A 17,567-nucleotide genomic window follows, 5' to 3' on the forward strand; every position below is an offset into this window, starting at 1 on the left:
ACTGCCTGTACAAATGCCTCCTATTTTATTGTGCGGTAAAGGGGGCTGGAAAGATTTCATTTCAATGGTCTGCAGTTTCTTTTCCTTGCTATACATTTGAATAGCAATGTCCAAAATTCATAGCCCTTAAATTTCAGCTGAATTAGATTTCCCCTCCTTTCTTCCCTATATAATGCCTTTTTTTTATTTTTAAGGCAGCAAACCTAACTACGTTCTGAATTTCTTTGCATTTACCGTGCCTCTAAGTTTTCTCTTTCCTCTGTTTGTTTCTAGTTTTTGCTTCTCTTGAAGTGGAACTTGCCACCCTTTAAAAATGAATCTAATAATAGTGTTCAGAGCATCCAATGCGATATTCAGATCATCCTGTATGATTATTAACTCGAGATTAATTTTATGTTTTCATTTAAACTTTATCTTTTAACTCAAATGTTGCTTAGAAACAAAAGCCATCTTCACTTTTAAGATGTAATGAGATTTAACATTGTGCATTGTTGATAACAAACATAACTTGGGCACGGTTAGAATTGCTTACTTTTCCTATTGTGCATCTATTAATATATGAATGTAGCCAAAATAAAATTCAAATCTTATTGTTTCCTTAGTAGATTTCATATTAAACAAGTAAGTCGTGTAATTTAGTTTACTTTATTGTCACCGCACCTCGTACAACAAAATTAAATACCATCTTCAGTGTACAATTTATGACTATGAAAACAAATACAAAAACACACATCCTTCACGTTCTATACATTGAACTGAAAACTCCTGATATTGCATTAATATTACACTATACAGTAGAATTCAAAAGAGCTACTGCCCTGGGATAGAAACTGTTTTTCAGCCTATTTGTCCTTGTTTTTATTATCCTGTACCGTCTGCCGGATGGTAATAGTTCAAAAAAAGGATGCCCAGGATGAGATGGATTTTTGAGAATGTTTTGAAGTTTCTTAAGGCAGCGGGAGCGATAAAGCTCTTCCAAAGAGGGGAGAGGGCAACCCAGGATCCTCTGGGCAATAATGTTAACCCTCTGGAGGGTTGTCTTATCTGCCACTGTGCAATTGGCAAACCATACAGAGGTGCATATTTCTCTCTCTCTCTTTTTTTTAAAAAAATAAATTTTTATTCTTTAAAAACCAAAAATACAAAACTCTCAATTTCATTAACAGTATTTGTGTCATGGTATATACATATTTCTTGTTCTGTGACTATACATTATTTTTATCTTTATTCTCCACCCATTCGTACCATCTATCCCATCTCACGTAATATCCTAAATCATCCTTGCCTCTTAATTCCATGGTGAATTTGTCTAACTCTGCACAATCCATTATTTCTTGAATTAAAGCTTCATCTGGTGGTATTTTATCGCTCTTCCAACTTTGTGCAAAGGGGATTCTTGCTGCCGTTAAGATGTGTACCATGATGTATCTTTTATCCTTGCTCAAATTCCTTTTAATCATACCTAATAAAAATGTTTCTGGTTCCAGTTTCAATCTATGATTTGTAATCTCAAAAGCCATCTCAGTACCTTCTTCCAGTATTTTTTAACTTCTATACATTGCCACCACATGTGGAAATATATATATATATAGATAGATAGGCATTCAGCTTTGTTCGGTATTTTCCCACGTCATTGTAGTTGTGCTTTTAAAGTTGTAGCACGTTTGGCAGAATCTCATCTGCCATCATCAGGCTTCTGTATTGTGTTTAGTCTGTGAGTCAGACTTTACAGTGGTTTCAGATTTAAATTTGGGGCAGCCTATTTAAATCTGAAACCACTGTAAAAGTCTGACTCACAGACGAACACAATACAGAAACCTGATGATGGCAGGTGAGATTCTGCCAAACGTTACTACAACTTTAAAAGCAAAACTACAATGACGGGAAATACCGAACAAAGCTGAATACCATACATGTAAGTACCTGCACGAAAACTTAAGAAAACACACACACATATATATATCCCCATTGACTTTGCTTAGGAAGGTTGCAAATGGCAATCACACAACCATCGTAAATACATGCTGGTTGCGAAGAACCCAAATTTTGGTCAGGTTGGGGATGCTGTGATGGTCATAAGTATAAGGAATGGTTGTAGATCACTTTTTCAGTGCCATTATAATGTTGAATGGTTATAAGTCTATTATAACACTATCTATTTGTTACAGGTCACTAAGAACAGATCAAACTAAAAAACAAACCCACTCCAGTGTATTTTTTTTTTTTTGCATTTATGCCCTTCTCATCCTCCTAAAATTCTCCTTTATTGCCTACCCCATTTTTGATCGATGGCAGTCCAGTCTCTTCTTAAAAACCTCCAGTGATGAAGCTCCCATGACTTCTAAAGGCAACTTCTGTTCCATTGGTTGGTTGTTCTCACTGTCAGAAAGTTTCTCCTTCTTTCCAGGTTGAATCTCTCCTTGTTCAATTTCCATCCATTGTTCTTCATCTGCGTTGGAAAATAGCTTGACCCCTTCCTCTCTGTAGCAGCTGCTCAAATATTGGAATGCTGCTATCATGTCTCCCCTGGACCTTCTCTTCACTAGACTAGCCGTGCCCAGTTCCTGCAACCATTCATCATATGTTTTCGCCTCCAAGTCATCTTGGTTCCTCTTCTCCGCACTCTTTCCAGAGTTTCAACATCTTTTTTATAATGTGGTGACCAAAACTAGATGCAGTATTCCAGGTGTGGTCTTACTAAGGCTTTATAGAGTGGTATTAGTACCTCACTTGATCTCGATTGCATCCCTCTGTTACTGCAATTTAGGATTGCATTAGCTTTTTTGGCTGCTGCCGCACACTGCTGGCTCATATTTAACTGGTTGTCCACTAAGACTCCAAGATCCCTCTCCCAGTTACTGCTACTAAGCCTGGTTTTCCCCAGTCTATATGTGTACTTTTTGTTTTTCTTGCCTAAGTGTAAGACGTATAATGCCTGAACCTCATAGAATAACTTCTGGCTACCTTGTCCGAAGAGACACAAGACTTGGGGGTTGAGTATCAGGGGAGTCCCTGTCATTTTTAAAAACACTTTTAGGCTGTTTTGTTCGACCTGCTATGCTTTGTGGTTATGCTTTTGTTGTTTTTAATTGCAGATCGGGTGTTGGAAGTGAGTATTTCTGTACCTTGGCCATGTTCAGTAGGATGGACTTCAATCCCCAGAATTCCCCAGCCAGCATTGAATTCTGGGAGATGAAATCCACTCATCTTAAAATGGTTGAGGTTGAGAGAAACCCTGTTGTAACCCCCACAGAGCCCTTTGGAATGGAGCAGCGATACAGACAGCTGTCAACTTACAACAATTCATTTAGCAACCATTCAGACTCACAATGGCAACGAAAAAAGTGACTTAGCACCACTCTTCACACTTGTGACCCTTGCGGTGTCCGCACCGTTACATGACCAAGATTCAGAGGCTTGGAAACTGGCATGTACTTATGACAGTTGCCTTGTTCTGGCTTCCAGCAAGCAAAGTCAATGGGGGAAGCTAGATTCATTTAACAAAAGTGTGATTCACTTAGGAACTGCAGTGATTCCCTAAACAACCATGGCAAGAAAGGTATTTACGAAGAAACAAAATTCGGCGTCTAGATCTACAACTTCGGTCATGACGCGCAGCGGTGCGGGCGACGCTAGCAATCTACGCATCGGAACGAGAGTAGGAGCTGAAGCATTCAGGCCGATGCCTAGCGTATGCATTTCTATCGCATACTGTACTTCGTAATCGTATCATCACGTACAATTTTTACAAAAAGTATAGCATACTGCTGGAAAACCAGTTTATTCCTACTTTATTATTTTATGCATTTTTCACGTATAAAAAGTGTACCTGCTTTGTATATGCCACCCCCTACTTTTTGGGCTTGAAAATTTTGGAAAAAAGGGTGGCTTATACATGGGGAAATACGGTATGACAGTTGCCTTGTTCTGGCTTCCAGCAAGCAAAGTCAATGGGGGAAGCTGGATTCATTTAACAAAAGTGTGATTCACTTAGGAACTGCAGTGATTCCCTAAACAACCATGGCAAGAAAGGTAGTCAATGCAGCCCAACACACTTAACAACTGCCTTACTTAGCAACAGAAATTCTGACCCCAATTGTAAGGAGAAAGCACTCCCTGTAATGAATTTGCTATGACTACTGTACTGAAAGTGATTATCGCCACCTGGTGGTGGAGAGTTGTCATTACTTACTATAATACCTTGACTTATGACCACAAATGAGCCCGGAATTCTGTTGCTAAGTGAGATAGTTCAGTGAGTTTTGCCTCCTTTTATGCCCTTTCTTGACACAGTTTAGAATAGAATAGAACAGAACAGAATAGAATAGAATAGAATAGAATAGAATAGAATAGAAGAGAATAGAATAGAATAGAATAGAATAGAATAGAATAGAATAGAATAGAATAAAATCCTGTGGTATCTCTGGACAACTACATAACTGGATAGAAGCATTCCTGTCAAACAGACAACAAATGGTCAAAATTGGGAGCGTCCTATCAAATTCTGTACCTGTCAATAGTGGTGTCCCCCAAGGCAGTGTTCTAGGACCAACTCTCTTCATACTCTACATAAATGACCTCTGTGATCATATTAAGAGCAACTGTGTTCTTTTCGCTGATGATGTAAAGCTGTTCAATACCACAGACAATACTGCTACCCTTCAAAAAGATCTTGACTGTGTATCAGAATGGTCAAACAAATGGCAACTTCAAATCTCAACAAATAAATGCTCTGTCTTACATATTGGCAAAAAAAATCCGAAAATAAAATACAAGCTGAATAGTCAAGATCTTGTTGATGATCCAAGCTCTGTAAAGGACCTTGGAATACTCACCTCTAATGATCTATGTGCTAGAGCCCACTGCAACTACATAGCCAAAAAGGCATTAAGAGTTGTTAACCTAATCTTAAGTAGCTTTTTCTCTGGTAATATCACACTACTAACTAGAGCATACAAAACATTTGCTAGACCAATACTCGAATACAGCTCATCAGTCTGGAACCCACATTACGTATCTGATATTAGCACAACTGAGAAAGTCCAGAAATATTTCACAAGAAGAGTTCTCCAGTGCTCTACTCGTTGTAGAATACCTTATGCCACCAGACATGAAATTCTAGAACTAGAAAACCTTGAATTACGCCGTCTTCGGTCTGATTTAAGCATGGTATATAAAATCATACATTGCAACGTCCTACCTGTCAATGAATACTTCAGCTTCAACCATAACAACACAAGAGCACACAACAGATACAAACTCAAGGTTAACCGCACCAAGCTTGATTGCAGGAAATACGACTTCAGCAACAGAGTGGTCAATGTCTGGAATACTCTACCCGACTCTATAGTTTCTTCGCCAAACTCCAAAAACTTTTACCTTAAGACTGTCTACTATTGACCTCACCCCTTTCCTAAGAGGTCTGTAGGGGGCGTGCATAAGCACACCAACGTGCCTACCGTCCCTGTCCTATTGTTTCTTTTATTTTTCTTTTATTTTTCTTATATGTACCCATTTCATGTATTCATAACTATGTATACACTTATACTTATTATCTTGTAAACAATTGACAAATAAATAAATAAATAAAATAAATAAAATAAAAATAGAATAGAATAGAATAGAATTCTTTATTGGCCAAGTGTGATTGGACACAAGGAATTTGTCTTGGTGCAAATGCTCTCAGTATACATAAAAGTGTACAAGGACAAATAGCTGAAAAACAGCTTCTATCCCAAGGCAACTAGCTCTGTTGAGGTCTACTGTATAGTGCAGTGTTGGTGTGGTGTTGGGGCTTTTCAATTCAATGTGTGGAATGTGAAGGATGTGTGAGTTGTTTATTTTCATAGCCATGATGTGCACTGAAGATGGTGTTTGATTTTGTTGTACGAACTGCAGTGACAATAAAGTAAACTAAACTAAACTAAAGAAAAGAGATCTTCGTTAAGAGTCAAGAATCATCAGGTACGACACTTAATGACAGTCACAGGGTACAATAAGCAATCAAATCATACTAGGAAACAGTCAATATAAATCGTAAGGATACAAGTGACAAAGTTACAGTCCTACAGTCACAAGTGGGAGGGGAAAGGTGATAAGAAGTGATGAGAAGATTAATAGCAATAGTAGTGCAGACTTCGTAAATAGTTGGACAGTGTTGAGGGAATTATTTGTTTAGCAGAGTGTTAAGCAAATCACTGCAGTTGTTAAGTGAATCATGCAGTCATTAAGCAAATCTGGCTTCCTACATTGACTTTAGAATAGAATGAATGAGCTGGAAGGGACCTTGGGAGGTCTTCTAGTCCAGCCCCCTTGCTCAAGCAGGAGACCCTATATAATTTCAGATAAGCGACTGTCTGTAGATTCTTCTGAAAAACCTCCGGTGATGAAACCCCTGCAATTTTTGGTGGCAAGCTGTTCCACTGGTTAATTGTCCTCGCTGATAGGAAGTTTCTCCTTAATTCCAGGTTGTTTCTCTCCTTGGTGAGTTTCCATATCCATTGTTTTCTTGTCCTGCTTGGGACACAGCAACAGGTCATAAATATGAACCAGTTGCCAAGCATCTGAATTTTGACCACAGGATCAGGGGGATGTTGCAAAGGTCATAAGTGTGGAAAATAGTCATAAGTTCCTTTTTTCAGTACCGTTATAACTTCGAATGGTCACTCCACGAACGGTTGTAAGTCGAGGACTCCCTGTCTACAAGAGCAAGCTTCAGCCCCCAAAGGGTTTTTCTTCCACCCACCCTTGGGAATCACGCATTCATACCACGCCTGGGAATCACGTATCATGCAGGCATCGTATCGTACAGGCGGTCGCTGAAGCCTTCCGAAATCGCAACTCGGGGAACTCCGAGTCCTCGCCTTTCGTCAGCCTTAAGGGTAGGGTTCTCCTGCTTGGGCGTAGAGGGGGGAGGGGTTGGACTAGATGACCTCCAGGGTCCCTTCCAACTCACAAGCTGAGCGCGATCCGGCTCGAGAAGCAGCTTTGCGGGCGGAGCAGCTGCCGGGTCTAGAGCCAAGCCCCGCCCGGGAGGCGGATCGGGCAGGCGGGCCGGAAGAGGCGCCGGAGAGCCGGGCTTGAGGTGGCCATGCCGGGGACGCCTGCCGAGGGGCGATGCGTGGTCTGCGGACGCGAGGGGCGCCAGGCCGCGAAGTACCGATGTCCGGGCTGTCGGGAGAGATAGTGAGTACCTACCAGGGCGCGCTCTTTGCTTATGCTCAGAGGCCGCTTTCGCGAGGGGAAGGGGCTTCCCGGGGTCTGGCGTTTGCAATGGGGGAGGGCGAGGGGGAGGAAGGCGCTTGGAGGATCTCTCATTGGAGGGGGTGGGGGGGTCCGCACTGAGGAGGCTTGAAGATGCTTTGCAAGCACAGGGGGCGATTTGTTTTATTTTGATGTATATAAATACGTGTCTCCGTCTCTCTCTCATATCATGGCTGGCTGGGGAATTCTGGGAATTGAAGTCCATCCATCTTAAAAGTTACCAAAATTGGGAAGCATTGCTTCAAATAAAGTGGTTTCCCCCCTTTCTCTCACACAAAAAATGTCTGTCTGTCTGTCTGTCTGTCTATCTATCTATCTATCTATCTATCTATCTATCTATCTATCTATCTATCTATCTATCTATCATCTATCCTATCTGATCTATCTTTCTGTCAATCAGTCAGTCGTATCATCCATCCATCTATCTATATCTATCATCTATCTATCTGATCTATTTATATCAATCATCTATCAATCATCTAATCTAGATCTATATCTTCTGCCTATCTATCAATCATCTATTCCTTCCGTCCGTCCGTCCATCCATCCATCCATCCATCTATCATCTACTGTGTTTCTCATATAATAAGGTCGGTTCTTTTTTTTTTTTTTTGAGCCCCGAAAAAATGGCTAGGCTGTCTTTTTGGGGGTGACTTAATTCACCCCCCACTTGCATCTTTGGGTGGGCGGGCGGCGACAGCTTGGGTGTTGACCTCAGCGTTGGTGGGGCGCTTTGTATCGGGGTCAACGCAGGCAGCACCATATCCGGGTGTGCAACAAAAGTACTTCCTAACGACAAGCCCCCCCACCATTCCCCCCCCCCATTTTGCATGTTTTAATATAGGCCTTAATTTGGGGGGAGGGGCTTAATTTCATTTCATGCCTATAAAACATGTTGGGACTTTCTATTGGGGGAGGCCGTATTGTTGGAGAAACAGGGTATCTATCTATCGATCTATCTATCTATCGATCTATCTATCTATCTCTATCATCCATGCATCTATATTTAGCTATCTGTCTATCAATATCAATCATTAATCAATAATCTAATCTATATATCTTCTACCTATCAATTATTTATCCCATCCACCCATCAATCATCCATCCATCCATCCATCCATCCATCTACCTACCTACCTAATATTTCTTTGAACATATTTAACACATTATTATCCTCCTATTTGCTTATATTTATAATATCCTATTATAGATACTTGGGGGAATCCCTTGCCAGGGTGGGAGGAGTAGGTCGTGAGGGATTTGGGGATTACTGGCAGAGCAGAAGGTCTCCCCTGCCTCTCTCTTTCACCCAGGTTGTAATGCAATAGGAGATTACTTAGGATCGGTCTCTTCTAAGTGAGAATTGCTGGTTTATAGAAATCTAGAAATGGTTTCACCGTCTCAGGAATGGCCCATTGGGATGTTTCAGGAGAATTTGTGGGTTGGTTCAGGTTGGAACCTACAAACTCTGTTCACACAAAGGTTTGGGAGAGATCTAACATAGTGTTTCTCACGCTTAGGAACTTTTAAGAACTGTGGAGTTCAACTCCCAGAATTCCCCAGCCTAAAGTCCACGCGTCTTAAAAGTTCCCAAGTGTGAGAAACTTTGATTTAGCAAATGCATTTCCAGAATGTGGCAATCTTGGTTAGAGTTTTGCTTAGCTGCGCTCTCTCTATTTTATTTTATTTTATTTATTTTATTTTTAAATACTGTGCTGTGTAATTCCAGCTCTTTGGCCTGGTGGATACTTTGGTGTATAATATGAATCTTGAAAAAAATGGGTAAATTAAGTGAGTTGTGTGTATCTCAGGCTCTGGAATCTAATTACCTTTTCACCTTAACTGGTGGGTATTTATTTTCTCTGTTGGCATTCAGCCTTGTAATGTCTGAAGGAGCAACAAGGAGACCTTTATCCATGTGCAGAGTGCATTCCTCCCACTGGATCCCGAGCTAGGTTGATACACAGAACCTTGGGATCAATCCACATTTTTCTTTTCTATTTCTTTTGCTCTTAAAACTCCTGCCCTGATGGATAATTCTCTTGTCGTTTCAGTTGTTCGGTGCCTTGTTACAAGAAGCACAAAGGTAAATCCCCCCTTTTTTTCCCCATCTGTATCCCTATTCAATTAATTCAAATTGTAATTCTGTGTCTCAGCCTTCCCAAAGTCCATATTGCATGGGGTGTATGGGATTTGAAGTCCTATAAATTCGAGAAGCATCGGTTTTGGCTTTCCGTTTGTATCGTTTCCCTTCGGGTCAAATTCTATACTGGTTTTTTTTTCTGGTTTTCATCTGGGGAAATCCATTGCGGTGTGGTGGCCTAGAGGTGGAGTTCTCACCTCACAATCAGGAGGTTGTGAGTTCAATCCTAGGTAGAGGCAGGTATTTCTCTGTCTGGGCACAATGAGAATATATATCTGCTGGGGAAAAACAAACAAACTCCTCATTGGTGACAAGAAGGGCATCCGGCCAGTAAATACTCAGCTCCAGTCAGTTGCCCAGACTCCATTCCACAAGGGATTATGTGGTCGTTAAAAGATGATCTGGGGAAGTCCATTGCAACTTTGAACAGCTGCTAAGAAACCATTTCAAATTATAACAGACTCCCCCAAAGTCCTTATGACACCCTTCTGGGGTTCTGACAGCTATATGCGCACACACTCACACAAACGCAACGTGGTCATGTGTGATTGCAATGAGCCTTTGGCAACTGGCTTGTGTTTATGGCCTTTTGCAGGATCCAGTCACATTACTGCAATTTGTGGTGGCTTTTGCTGGTTTCCGACATTCTGTTTTGTGGCAAAAGACACTCACTGGATAAAATGGATTTGTTTGTTGATCCCTGTGGTTCATTGATGACCATGTCACTTGCTGAACAACCTCTGCAGAGAAAAAGCCATACAATTGGGCAGTCACATGGTGATCCGCTTAACAGCTGCAATTCTGGGTTCAATTCTGGTCATAAGTCGAGGACTATCTGCAGCCAAACGCAGATCTGGAGTAAAGTTTGTAAGCTTTGCAGCGACTGCCTGAAGAGATGAAAAGCAGGGTGGGCGTGATCTGTAATTCCAAATCAACACGATAACCTTAAAAAAAAATGTGTTTGGCATTTTAATAGAAGAGTGCACATCCAGAGTGGATCCAGCCACACGGCCTGCAGATTCAGGTCCTTCCTGCCCCGTTCAGAGAGAGAAATCCTGGAGGGCTGAAGGTAGGTGTTGTTTTAGTTGTGACGTGGAAGGAAAAATGGATTTTCTTTCCTGTATGAAACATGTGCAGCAAAATGTTTCTCAAGACTTGTCAACTTTCAAGATGGCTGGCGGGGGGGAACTCTGGGAGCGGAAGTGCCTCTTGCCTTGAAGTTTCGAAAGTTGGGAAACGCTGATTTGGAGAGAGAGTGCAATGGGGAATGGCTGAATGGTTTTTGCTCCTTTATATACTACGTAGTAGTAGCGTGCAAGAAGAGGCAGGAAAGGAGAAAGGAAAAGACGAAAGGCCAAAAAGAAGAAAAGATGGGAAGAGAGCAAGGGAGGAAAAAGAAGGAAAGAGGGAGGGAAGGAAGAAGAAATTAAAAAGAGGGAGGGAAGGAAGGGAGATAGATTATAATGAGAGGGAGGGAGGATCTCATCAAAGTCCTGCCTTAGAACTTGGCCACCACGGGTGCCTCCCCTGACATGAGTCCCATGTCACACCCACCAGGACTACACACACACACACCCCCAGCCTTCCCCAGAGGTCAGATACAAGTGGCCCTCAATGAAATTGAGTTTGACACTCCTGACATAGAAAAATAGCAATAGTGGCGAATATCTGCAGCTCGGGTGTAGGATGAGGGTGAAGCTCGGAGAACGAACCTTCACCCTCATAGTATAATAGGGTGGGAAGGGACCTTGGGAGGTCTTCTAGTCCAGCTCCCTGCTTAAGCGGAAGACCCTACACACCAGCAGCCCCCAACCTTTTGGGCACCGGGGACTGGTTCTGTGAAGAAAGGTTTTTCTGTTGACCAGAAGGCCGGGTTTTGCATGCTGCCTGCATCCTGTGGTCGGCGCCTCACTTGTTTGCTGGGATGCCGTGGGCCGGGGCCGGCCACGGACGGGGCGTCGGGGACCCCTGCCCTACACCATTCCAGACAAAGGCCTTTGGCACAATGGTAAGATCTGTGCAGATGCTGCTTTCCTGGATTTCTTTAGTGATGGGAGTTGTCTCCTTTCGGCTTTTTAGGCAGCCCTTGGTCTGTGGATGACATTTTGACCGAAGATGATGAAGACGATAGGGTGCCTCTCCAGAAACTTCAGCTGTTGAGTAAGTTTTCGGCATGAAATAATCATCGGTTTCCTGCAGTTGAGGAAACTTTCCTGTTTCAATCTCCTGCAAATGTTTGTTTGAATGAGATTACTAATGAAATCCTGATGATCTCCTTGCCACGGAGGGAACTAATTAAAAAAATAAGCAGTCGGAAGTCCTTGACTTATGACCACAATTGAACCCAAAACTTCTGTTGCTTCTAAGCAAGGCAGTTGTGAAGGGAGTTTTGCCCCCATTTTACGACTTTCTGGTTAGAGTTATTAAGTGAATCACTGCAGTTATTTAGTAACGTGGTTGTTAAGTGAATCTGGCTTTTCCATTCACTTTGCTTAACTGAATGTTGCAAAAATTGATTGCATGACCTTGGGATACTGCAACTGTCATAAACATGAGTCAGTTGCCAAGCAAAATTCACTTAACAATTGTCTCACTTAGGAACAGAAAATTTGGGTTCAATTTGGGTCGTAAGTCGAGGACTACCTGCATTTGACTTGTCCCTGATCCTCAGACATCTTAGATGCCAAGAACCTTTCAATATCTGAAATTCTCAGCTCATCCTTCTTCCTTTCCCTCTCTTTTCTTAAAACAGGGGAATCGGAAGAGCTCCGAGCCATCCTTTCGAATCCTCACCTCCACACGCTGCTGCTGACCATTGACCAAGCCGACAACAAGAGCGCTCTCATGAGAAGATACATGCAGGAGCCCGTCTTTGTGGAGTTTGCAGATTGTTGCCTGAGGACTGTCGAGCCGGAGGTGGAGGAGAACGAAATTCCAGAATGAATGTCTAGGGAGTCAAGTAGAGGTTTCTCCAGCCCTGGAAAATGGCTAGCAAATCCGGAGATGCTTTGTCTTATTCACTGCCAGTTCTGCGTTGGAATCTCTTGGACAGAATGAGCCACGCTGCTCCCAAGAACAGTTGATCCAAGCATAGGGGTGATTTTCACAAGCTGAATTTTTTTTTTTTTTGAACTACCAAATTTTTGCCAGTTTCAAGAGTGGCAATTCCTCTGGTTTTGAAAGGGAGACAGATGCTTTTATTTTTAAAATAAATCGTTTAATAAAGTCTAACCTCCTTTTTGCACTCTGGTCTGATTTTATATTGTGGGAAAGGAAGAAAAGTTAAAATTTTACTTCTGGAGTATAAAACTGATGCAGTAAAAATATCAAAACCAGCCATATTTATAATCATCTCAAGTTTATTACCTCTTAATTTGTACAGAATATAACGCAACCCAGCAGTTAGGAAGAATGATCGGAGACTATTACTTTGACCTCTGCCTTTTAATAATTTATTCTTTTTTCTGACATTTTAAGAAATATTTTGAACAAAACAGCTGCATCTCAGAAGAATTTTTAAAATAACTCTTCAGGCTTTTTATTAAAAAAATGCCCAAGCATCCGGCTTTTTCCTCATTACATGGGGACACTGACAAGTGCAGTAGATTTAAAAAATATATATAAAGTTCTCACTACATTAAAATGGTGTCTTTGGTGATTTAATGGTGTGGCCATTAAAAAACTCCCGAAGATTTCTATCCTGTAGTATATCAAACCTACAGCACCCTTTTGAAATAAACATTGCTATATAGACATTTTTTTAAAAAAATATAGCACCCTCAAAACTAGCAGGATTGAAATTCTACTGGCTCCTGGTTTTAATAAGATTTAGAGCTGTTACATGCTTCAAAAATGATTTGGAAGAACAATTTTGTGCCTATACTGATCTAAAAATAGCACCTCTTTGCAATTCATTAAGTCTTTTAAGATTGAGGATTCTATAGAAACATAACATAAAAATGCTGTTGCTTTAAAGTTCTACATAAAGCCACTGGATTCCTTGAAGTACCGGTATCATTATTTAAAAACTTGTGTGGAAACGTGGAAAAAGGTAGGCTGTTTTACTGAATAGCAGTAAAGTGGTGCTTTGAGCACTTCCCAATCATTTTCAAGGCGTGCACAAGACTTGTTAAGATTTGCTTCCTGATTCTGAAAATAAAGGATCAGACGATCAGGGAGATGGGATCCTTTCACTACACTAGATTACCGGCTGCTATCAGGCCAAATAAAGCATTGGAGGTAGCTTGTTTCTGTTATATGCATACAACCATCCCAAGTGGGGGTGGGGAGGAATACAATTGATGGATTGAATGAGTGGGCCTCTGCATCTGGACTAGTGCTTCTCAACCCCTTTAAGATGGGTGGACTTCAGCTCCCAGAATTCCCCAGCCAGGGAATTCTGGGAGTTGGTCTTTTATTTAGACCAACCTGTATTTTAGACAAGCTCTGTATGGGGGAGAAGTGCTTAAGTTCTCCGGTCCTCCAGGAAGCATCCTAAGAAGAGCAATAAATACAGGACTAATCAAGGGCCCAGAAGGACTCTTCCAGACTCAAGGTATTGTGCATTTATCAAGGAGAATCTGGTTGAACCCGGTCACTATATGGCTGTATGGCCTGGTGTTGGCATAAAGCAGCGGAGACTTTCTGCAGTAGATCTTGATGGAGTCCTGAAGGAAAAAAAGCGATAACTAGATGACCAAGGCATTATACAAATTAAAAAGATACAGTAATTGCAAAACGGCATCAAATGTGAAGCCACTTGGACGGTTATTTACAGTGAAGACAAACTGGGGGGCACAGTTAACATATATATGTCAAGTAATGCCCAGTGATACAGCGAATGTGCAATCTATTTTTTTTTATACTGAGATATTTATTGGTTAATTTTATTTGCCACCCATCTTGACGTGGGTCTACTCTGGGTGGCTCACAACCATAACATGAAGAAACCAATAACAGAAGCAAAGGAATAAAACAATAAAGAATGGAAGTACAATAATATGGAATTAAAAAATATGGGCAGAGGGGAACTGGGAAGCACAGAAGTGGGGTCAATTAATTAGTCCAGTAGCCACCATATATATCATTATAGACTACATATTCCATAAGATAAAACAGCTACAGGTAATCCACGACTTACAACCATTTGCTTAGCGACTGAAGTTATAACATTGAAAAAGGTGACTTACAACTCTGTCAGCATCCCCATGGTCACATGACCAAAATTTGGGTGCTTGGCAACCAGGCATCTCTAGGTCACGTGATCATCATCTGCGACCTTCCCAGCCAGCTTCCGAAAATCAAAGTCATGGGGGAAGTTGAATTTGCTCAACAACTGCGTGATTCACTTAAGGGCAGTGCTTCACTTAACCGTGGCAAAAAGGCCATAAAATCAGAACGACTCAAGAACAATCTTGCTTAGCGATGGAAATTCTGGTCCCAATTGTTGTAAACCAAGGACTACCTGTACAGGTAGTCCTCAGCTTACAACAGTTCATTTAGTGACCGTTCAAAGTTATACCACCAAAGAAAAAAGTGAGTTAAGAGCATTTTTCACACTTTTATGACCACTGCAGCATCCCCATGGTCATGTGATTTACAGTTGGATGCTTGACAACTGACTCATTGCTGCAGTGTCCCGGGGTCACGTGATCCCCTTTTGCGACCTTCTGACAAGCAAAGTCAATGGGGAAGCCAGATTCACTTAACAACCATATTACTCACTTAACAACTGCAGCGATTCACTTCAGCTGTGGCAAGAAAAGTCATTAAATGAGGCAAAACTCACATAACAAATTTCTCACTTAGCAACAAAAATTGTGGGCTCCATTGTGGTCCTAAGTCGAGGACTACCCGTACGATGCTAGGAATGGCTAACATAGCAGTTATTCTAAATATTAGTGAAAAGAAGGACTGGGGTGACACATGATGGCAATGTTCCAATTTCTCAGGAACTGCCACAAAGAAGAGGAAGCCAACCTATCCTCCACAGCATCTGAGGGCAGGACAAGAATCAATGGGTGGAAACTAATCAAGAAGAGAAGCAACCTAGAACTAAGGAGAAATTAATCAGTGGAACAACTAAGGAGAACAGTTAATCAGTGGAACAACTTGCCTCCAGAAGTTGTAAATGCTTTAACAGTGGAAGTTTTTAAAAAGATGTTGGATAACCATTTGTCTGAAGTGGTGTAGGGTTTCCTGCCTAGGCAGGGAGTTGGGTTAGCCCAGAGGTCGCCAATCTTTTGGACCTCAGGGACCACCAAACTCATAATTTTAACTCCTGGGGACCACTAAGATGAATTTTGACTGACGGTGGCTTGCTGATGTTGGTGGGAGAGAGACAGAGAGAGAGATTTGATCTAACTTCTCTCTCTTACTCATACACACAGAGAGACAGGAGTGGGATTAAAATTTCTTTAACAACCAGTTCATGGATGTGGCCTAATTTGTGGGTTTGGCATGGTGGTCATGTGACTGGCTAGGCATGGCTGTATGTAAATATTATAAATATTGATGTAAATATTATTTTTTATAAAGAGCAATTTTTACCCAAAACCAGGCAAAGGCAGGCAGGCAGATTGAGTTGCTCACAGAATCATTCAGAGATATATTATCTATCTGCCATCGACTACCTGAGTCTGTCACATAAAATTTGCTTGCAGTGAGTCTGTACTGAATAACAGAAGCTTCAATCCTAAGGAAAGTTCTAAAGATTAGCTAGAAAGCAAGAAATGCAATAACTTCCTGCTTTCTAGCTAATCTAAAACTCCCAGCATAGCAGAACAGCTGATGGTTGGGAAAAAAAAGAGGAAAAATAGCAACTTAGCAGGCAAGTTTGCCAGGTAAGCAGTGAGTGGGTGGGGAGGGTACCTGTAGGCCATGTGGGTGGCACAGCCTTGTGTTTCTGTGCAGCCTGGATTAATTCTTTGGGGGGTGCTCTGGGGGTGACATTTCTCTGTGGACCACCCAAATTTTCTCACGGACCACCAGTGGGCCACGGACCACCAGTTGATGACCACCGGACTAGAAGACCTCCAAGGTCCCTTCCAACTCTGTTATTGTAGTGTATTCTAAATTCACTGGGTCTCCATGTATTTGAAAAAAATGGTTGTGCCCCAGTGTTTGGTTGAAAATTATTTAAGCGTGTCTGTTTTCCAGGGATGTGAGTGTGCGAGTGAGCAAAATTCTAAGTCAAAGGCGGAAGTGTGTGTAACAATAGTCCTTACTTGTGGGGGAGCTCGGATGGAGTTGACACCTTGTATAGTGAACCTGGTCTCTGCCTTGGTCCAGTTCATCTTCTGTAAGACTTGGAGGCAAGTTAGCAGAGCAACGTTTCTCTGGAGACCCTCCAGCGTTGTCGGGGTGCTTGACAGAACAAGGCTGAGAGGCCAGAAACGGATGACGGAATTCAGAGGCCAGGATCTGTCCAGTTTTCTCGTAGCCTGGCCTGAGGGAGCAGCTATCCCAAGGACAGAGGGAAGGGGATCTTCTTCCATGCCATCCAGTTCTTCGGCAGCTATCACAGCCATCTTGGTCTACGGAAGAGTTAAAAAATACTCCAATTTATCCACCAAGTGTCAGTACAGGTAGTTCTCGACTTACGACCACAATTGAGCCCAGAATTTATGTTGCTAAGTGAGAAATATGTGAGTTTTGCCCCATTTTACGACTTTCCATGCCACATTTATTAAGTGAATCACCGTAGTTATTAAGTTAGTAACCTAGTTGTTCGGTGAACCTGGCTTCCCCATTGACTTTGCTTGTCAGGTCGCAAAAGGTGATCACATGACCCCCCCGGGACACTGCGACTGTCATTAAAGCTGAGCCAGTTGCCAAGCATCTGAATTTGGATCACATGATCACTGGGATGCTGGAAAGGTTGTAACCATCCTAAGTCCCTTTTTCAGTGCCATTGTAACTTCGAATAGTCAGTAAATGAACTGTTGTAAGTCGAGGACTACTTTTAGTGTGTGTGGGGGGGCAAATGACGAAAGCAGCGGTGTCAATCCATCGTGACATAAACCCCACCACTTTTGTGTGTTGTGAGGTCACACACAGATATTTATTTTATTATTTTACTGATTAGATTTATTTGCTGCCCATCCTGCCTCAAGCTGACTCTGAGTGGCTTACATCATTAAAAGTGATAAAAAATTAAATA

At 41.8% G+C, this 17,567-nt stretch overlaps 2 protein-coding genes across 5 annotated transcripts in view; one reads left to right on the top strand and one right to left on the bottom strand.

Annotated features, from left to right (window-relative positions):
- Positions 1 to 7,034: 7,034 nt before the first annotated feature.
- On the top strand, positions 7,035 to 12,647 carry ZNHIT3 (zinc finger HIT-type containing 3). Its single transcript, XM_026710310.2, has 5 exons — positions 7,035 to 7,185; positions 9,318 to 9,349; positions 10,383 to 10,475; positions 11,486 to 11,566; positions 12,159 to 12,647. Exons 1-5 carry the CDS (start codon positions 7,091 to 7,093, stop codon positions 12,347 to 12,349), a joined length of 492 nt encoding a protein of 163 aa, XP_026566095.1. The 5' UTR covers positions 7,035 to 7,090; the 3' UTR covers positions 12,350 to 12,647.
- Positions 12,648 to 12,747: 100 nt separating this feature from the next.
- MYO19 (myosin XIX) overlaps positions 12,748 to 17,567 on the bottom strand; it is a 36,117-nt gene continuing 31,297 nt past the window's right edge. For 3 of the 4 annotated variants that reach the window (XR_015741918.1, XM_026710296.2, XM_087925310.1), the window contains 2 exons: positions 16,633 to 16,941; positions 12,748 to 14,073 (listed from right to left, as the gene is read on the bottom strand). Coding sequence is in view for 3 of the 4 variants with exons in the window: in XM_026710296.2 (XP_026566081.2) it covers positions 13,957 to 14,073; positions 16,633 to 16,941 (426 nt within the window). In the remaining variant the exon portion in view is untranslated. The remainder of the gene's footprint in view (positions 14,074 to 16,632; positions 16,942 to 17,567) is intronic. The other variant, XM_087925313.1, reaches the window with a different exon arrangement.

Source organism: Pseudonaja textilis, chromosome 1 (genome assembly GCF_049901715.1).
Source record: "Pseudonaja textilis isolate UNSWEBS1 chromosome 1, rPseTex1.2, whole genome shotgun sequence".
NCBI lineage: Eukaryota > Metazoa > Chordata > Lepidosauria > Squamata > Elapidae > Pseudonaja > Pseudonaja textilis.

Bases quoted from the DNA above. Each gene is read 5' to 3' on its own strand.
- ZNHIT3 (XM_026710310.2), top strand. From the start codon at position 7,091: ATGCCGGGGACGCCTGCCGAGGGGCGATGCGTGGTCTGCGGACGCGAG. The intron at 9,350-10,382 runs GTAAATCCCCCC...GCATTTTAATAG, and splicing joins TTGTTACAAGAAGCACAAAG to AAGAGTGCACATCCAGAGTG. The intron at 11,567-12,158 runs GTAAGTTTTCGG...TTCTTAAAACAG, and splicing joins CCAGAAACTTCAGCTGTTGA to GGGAATCGGAAGAGCTCCGA.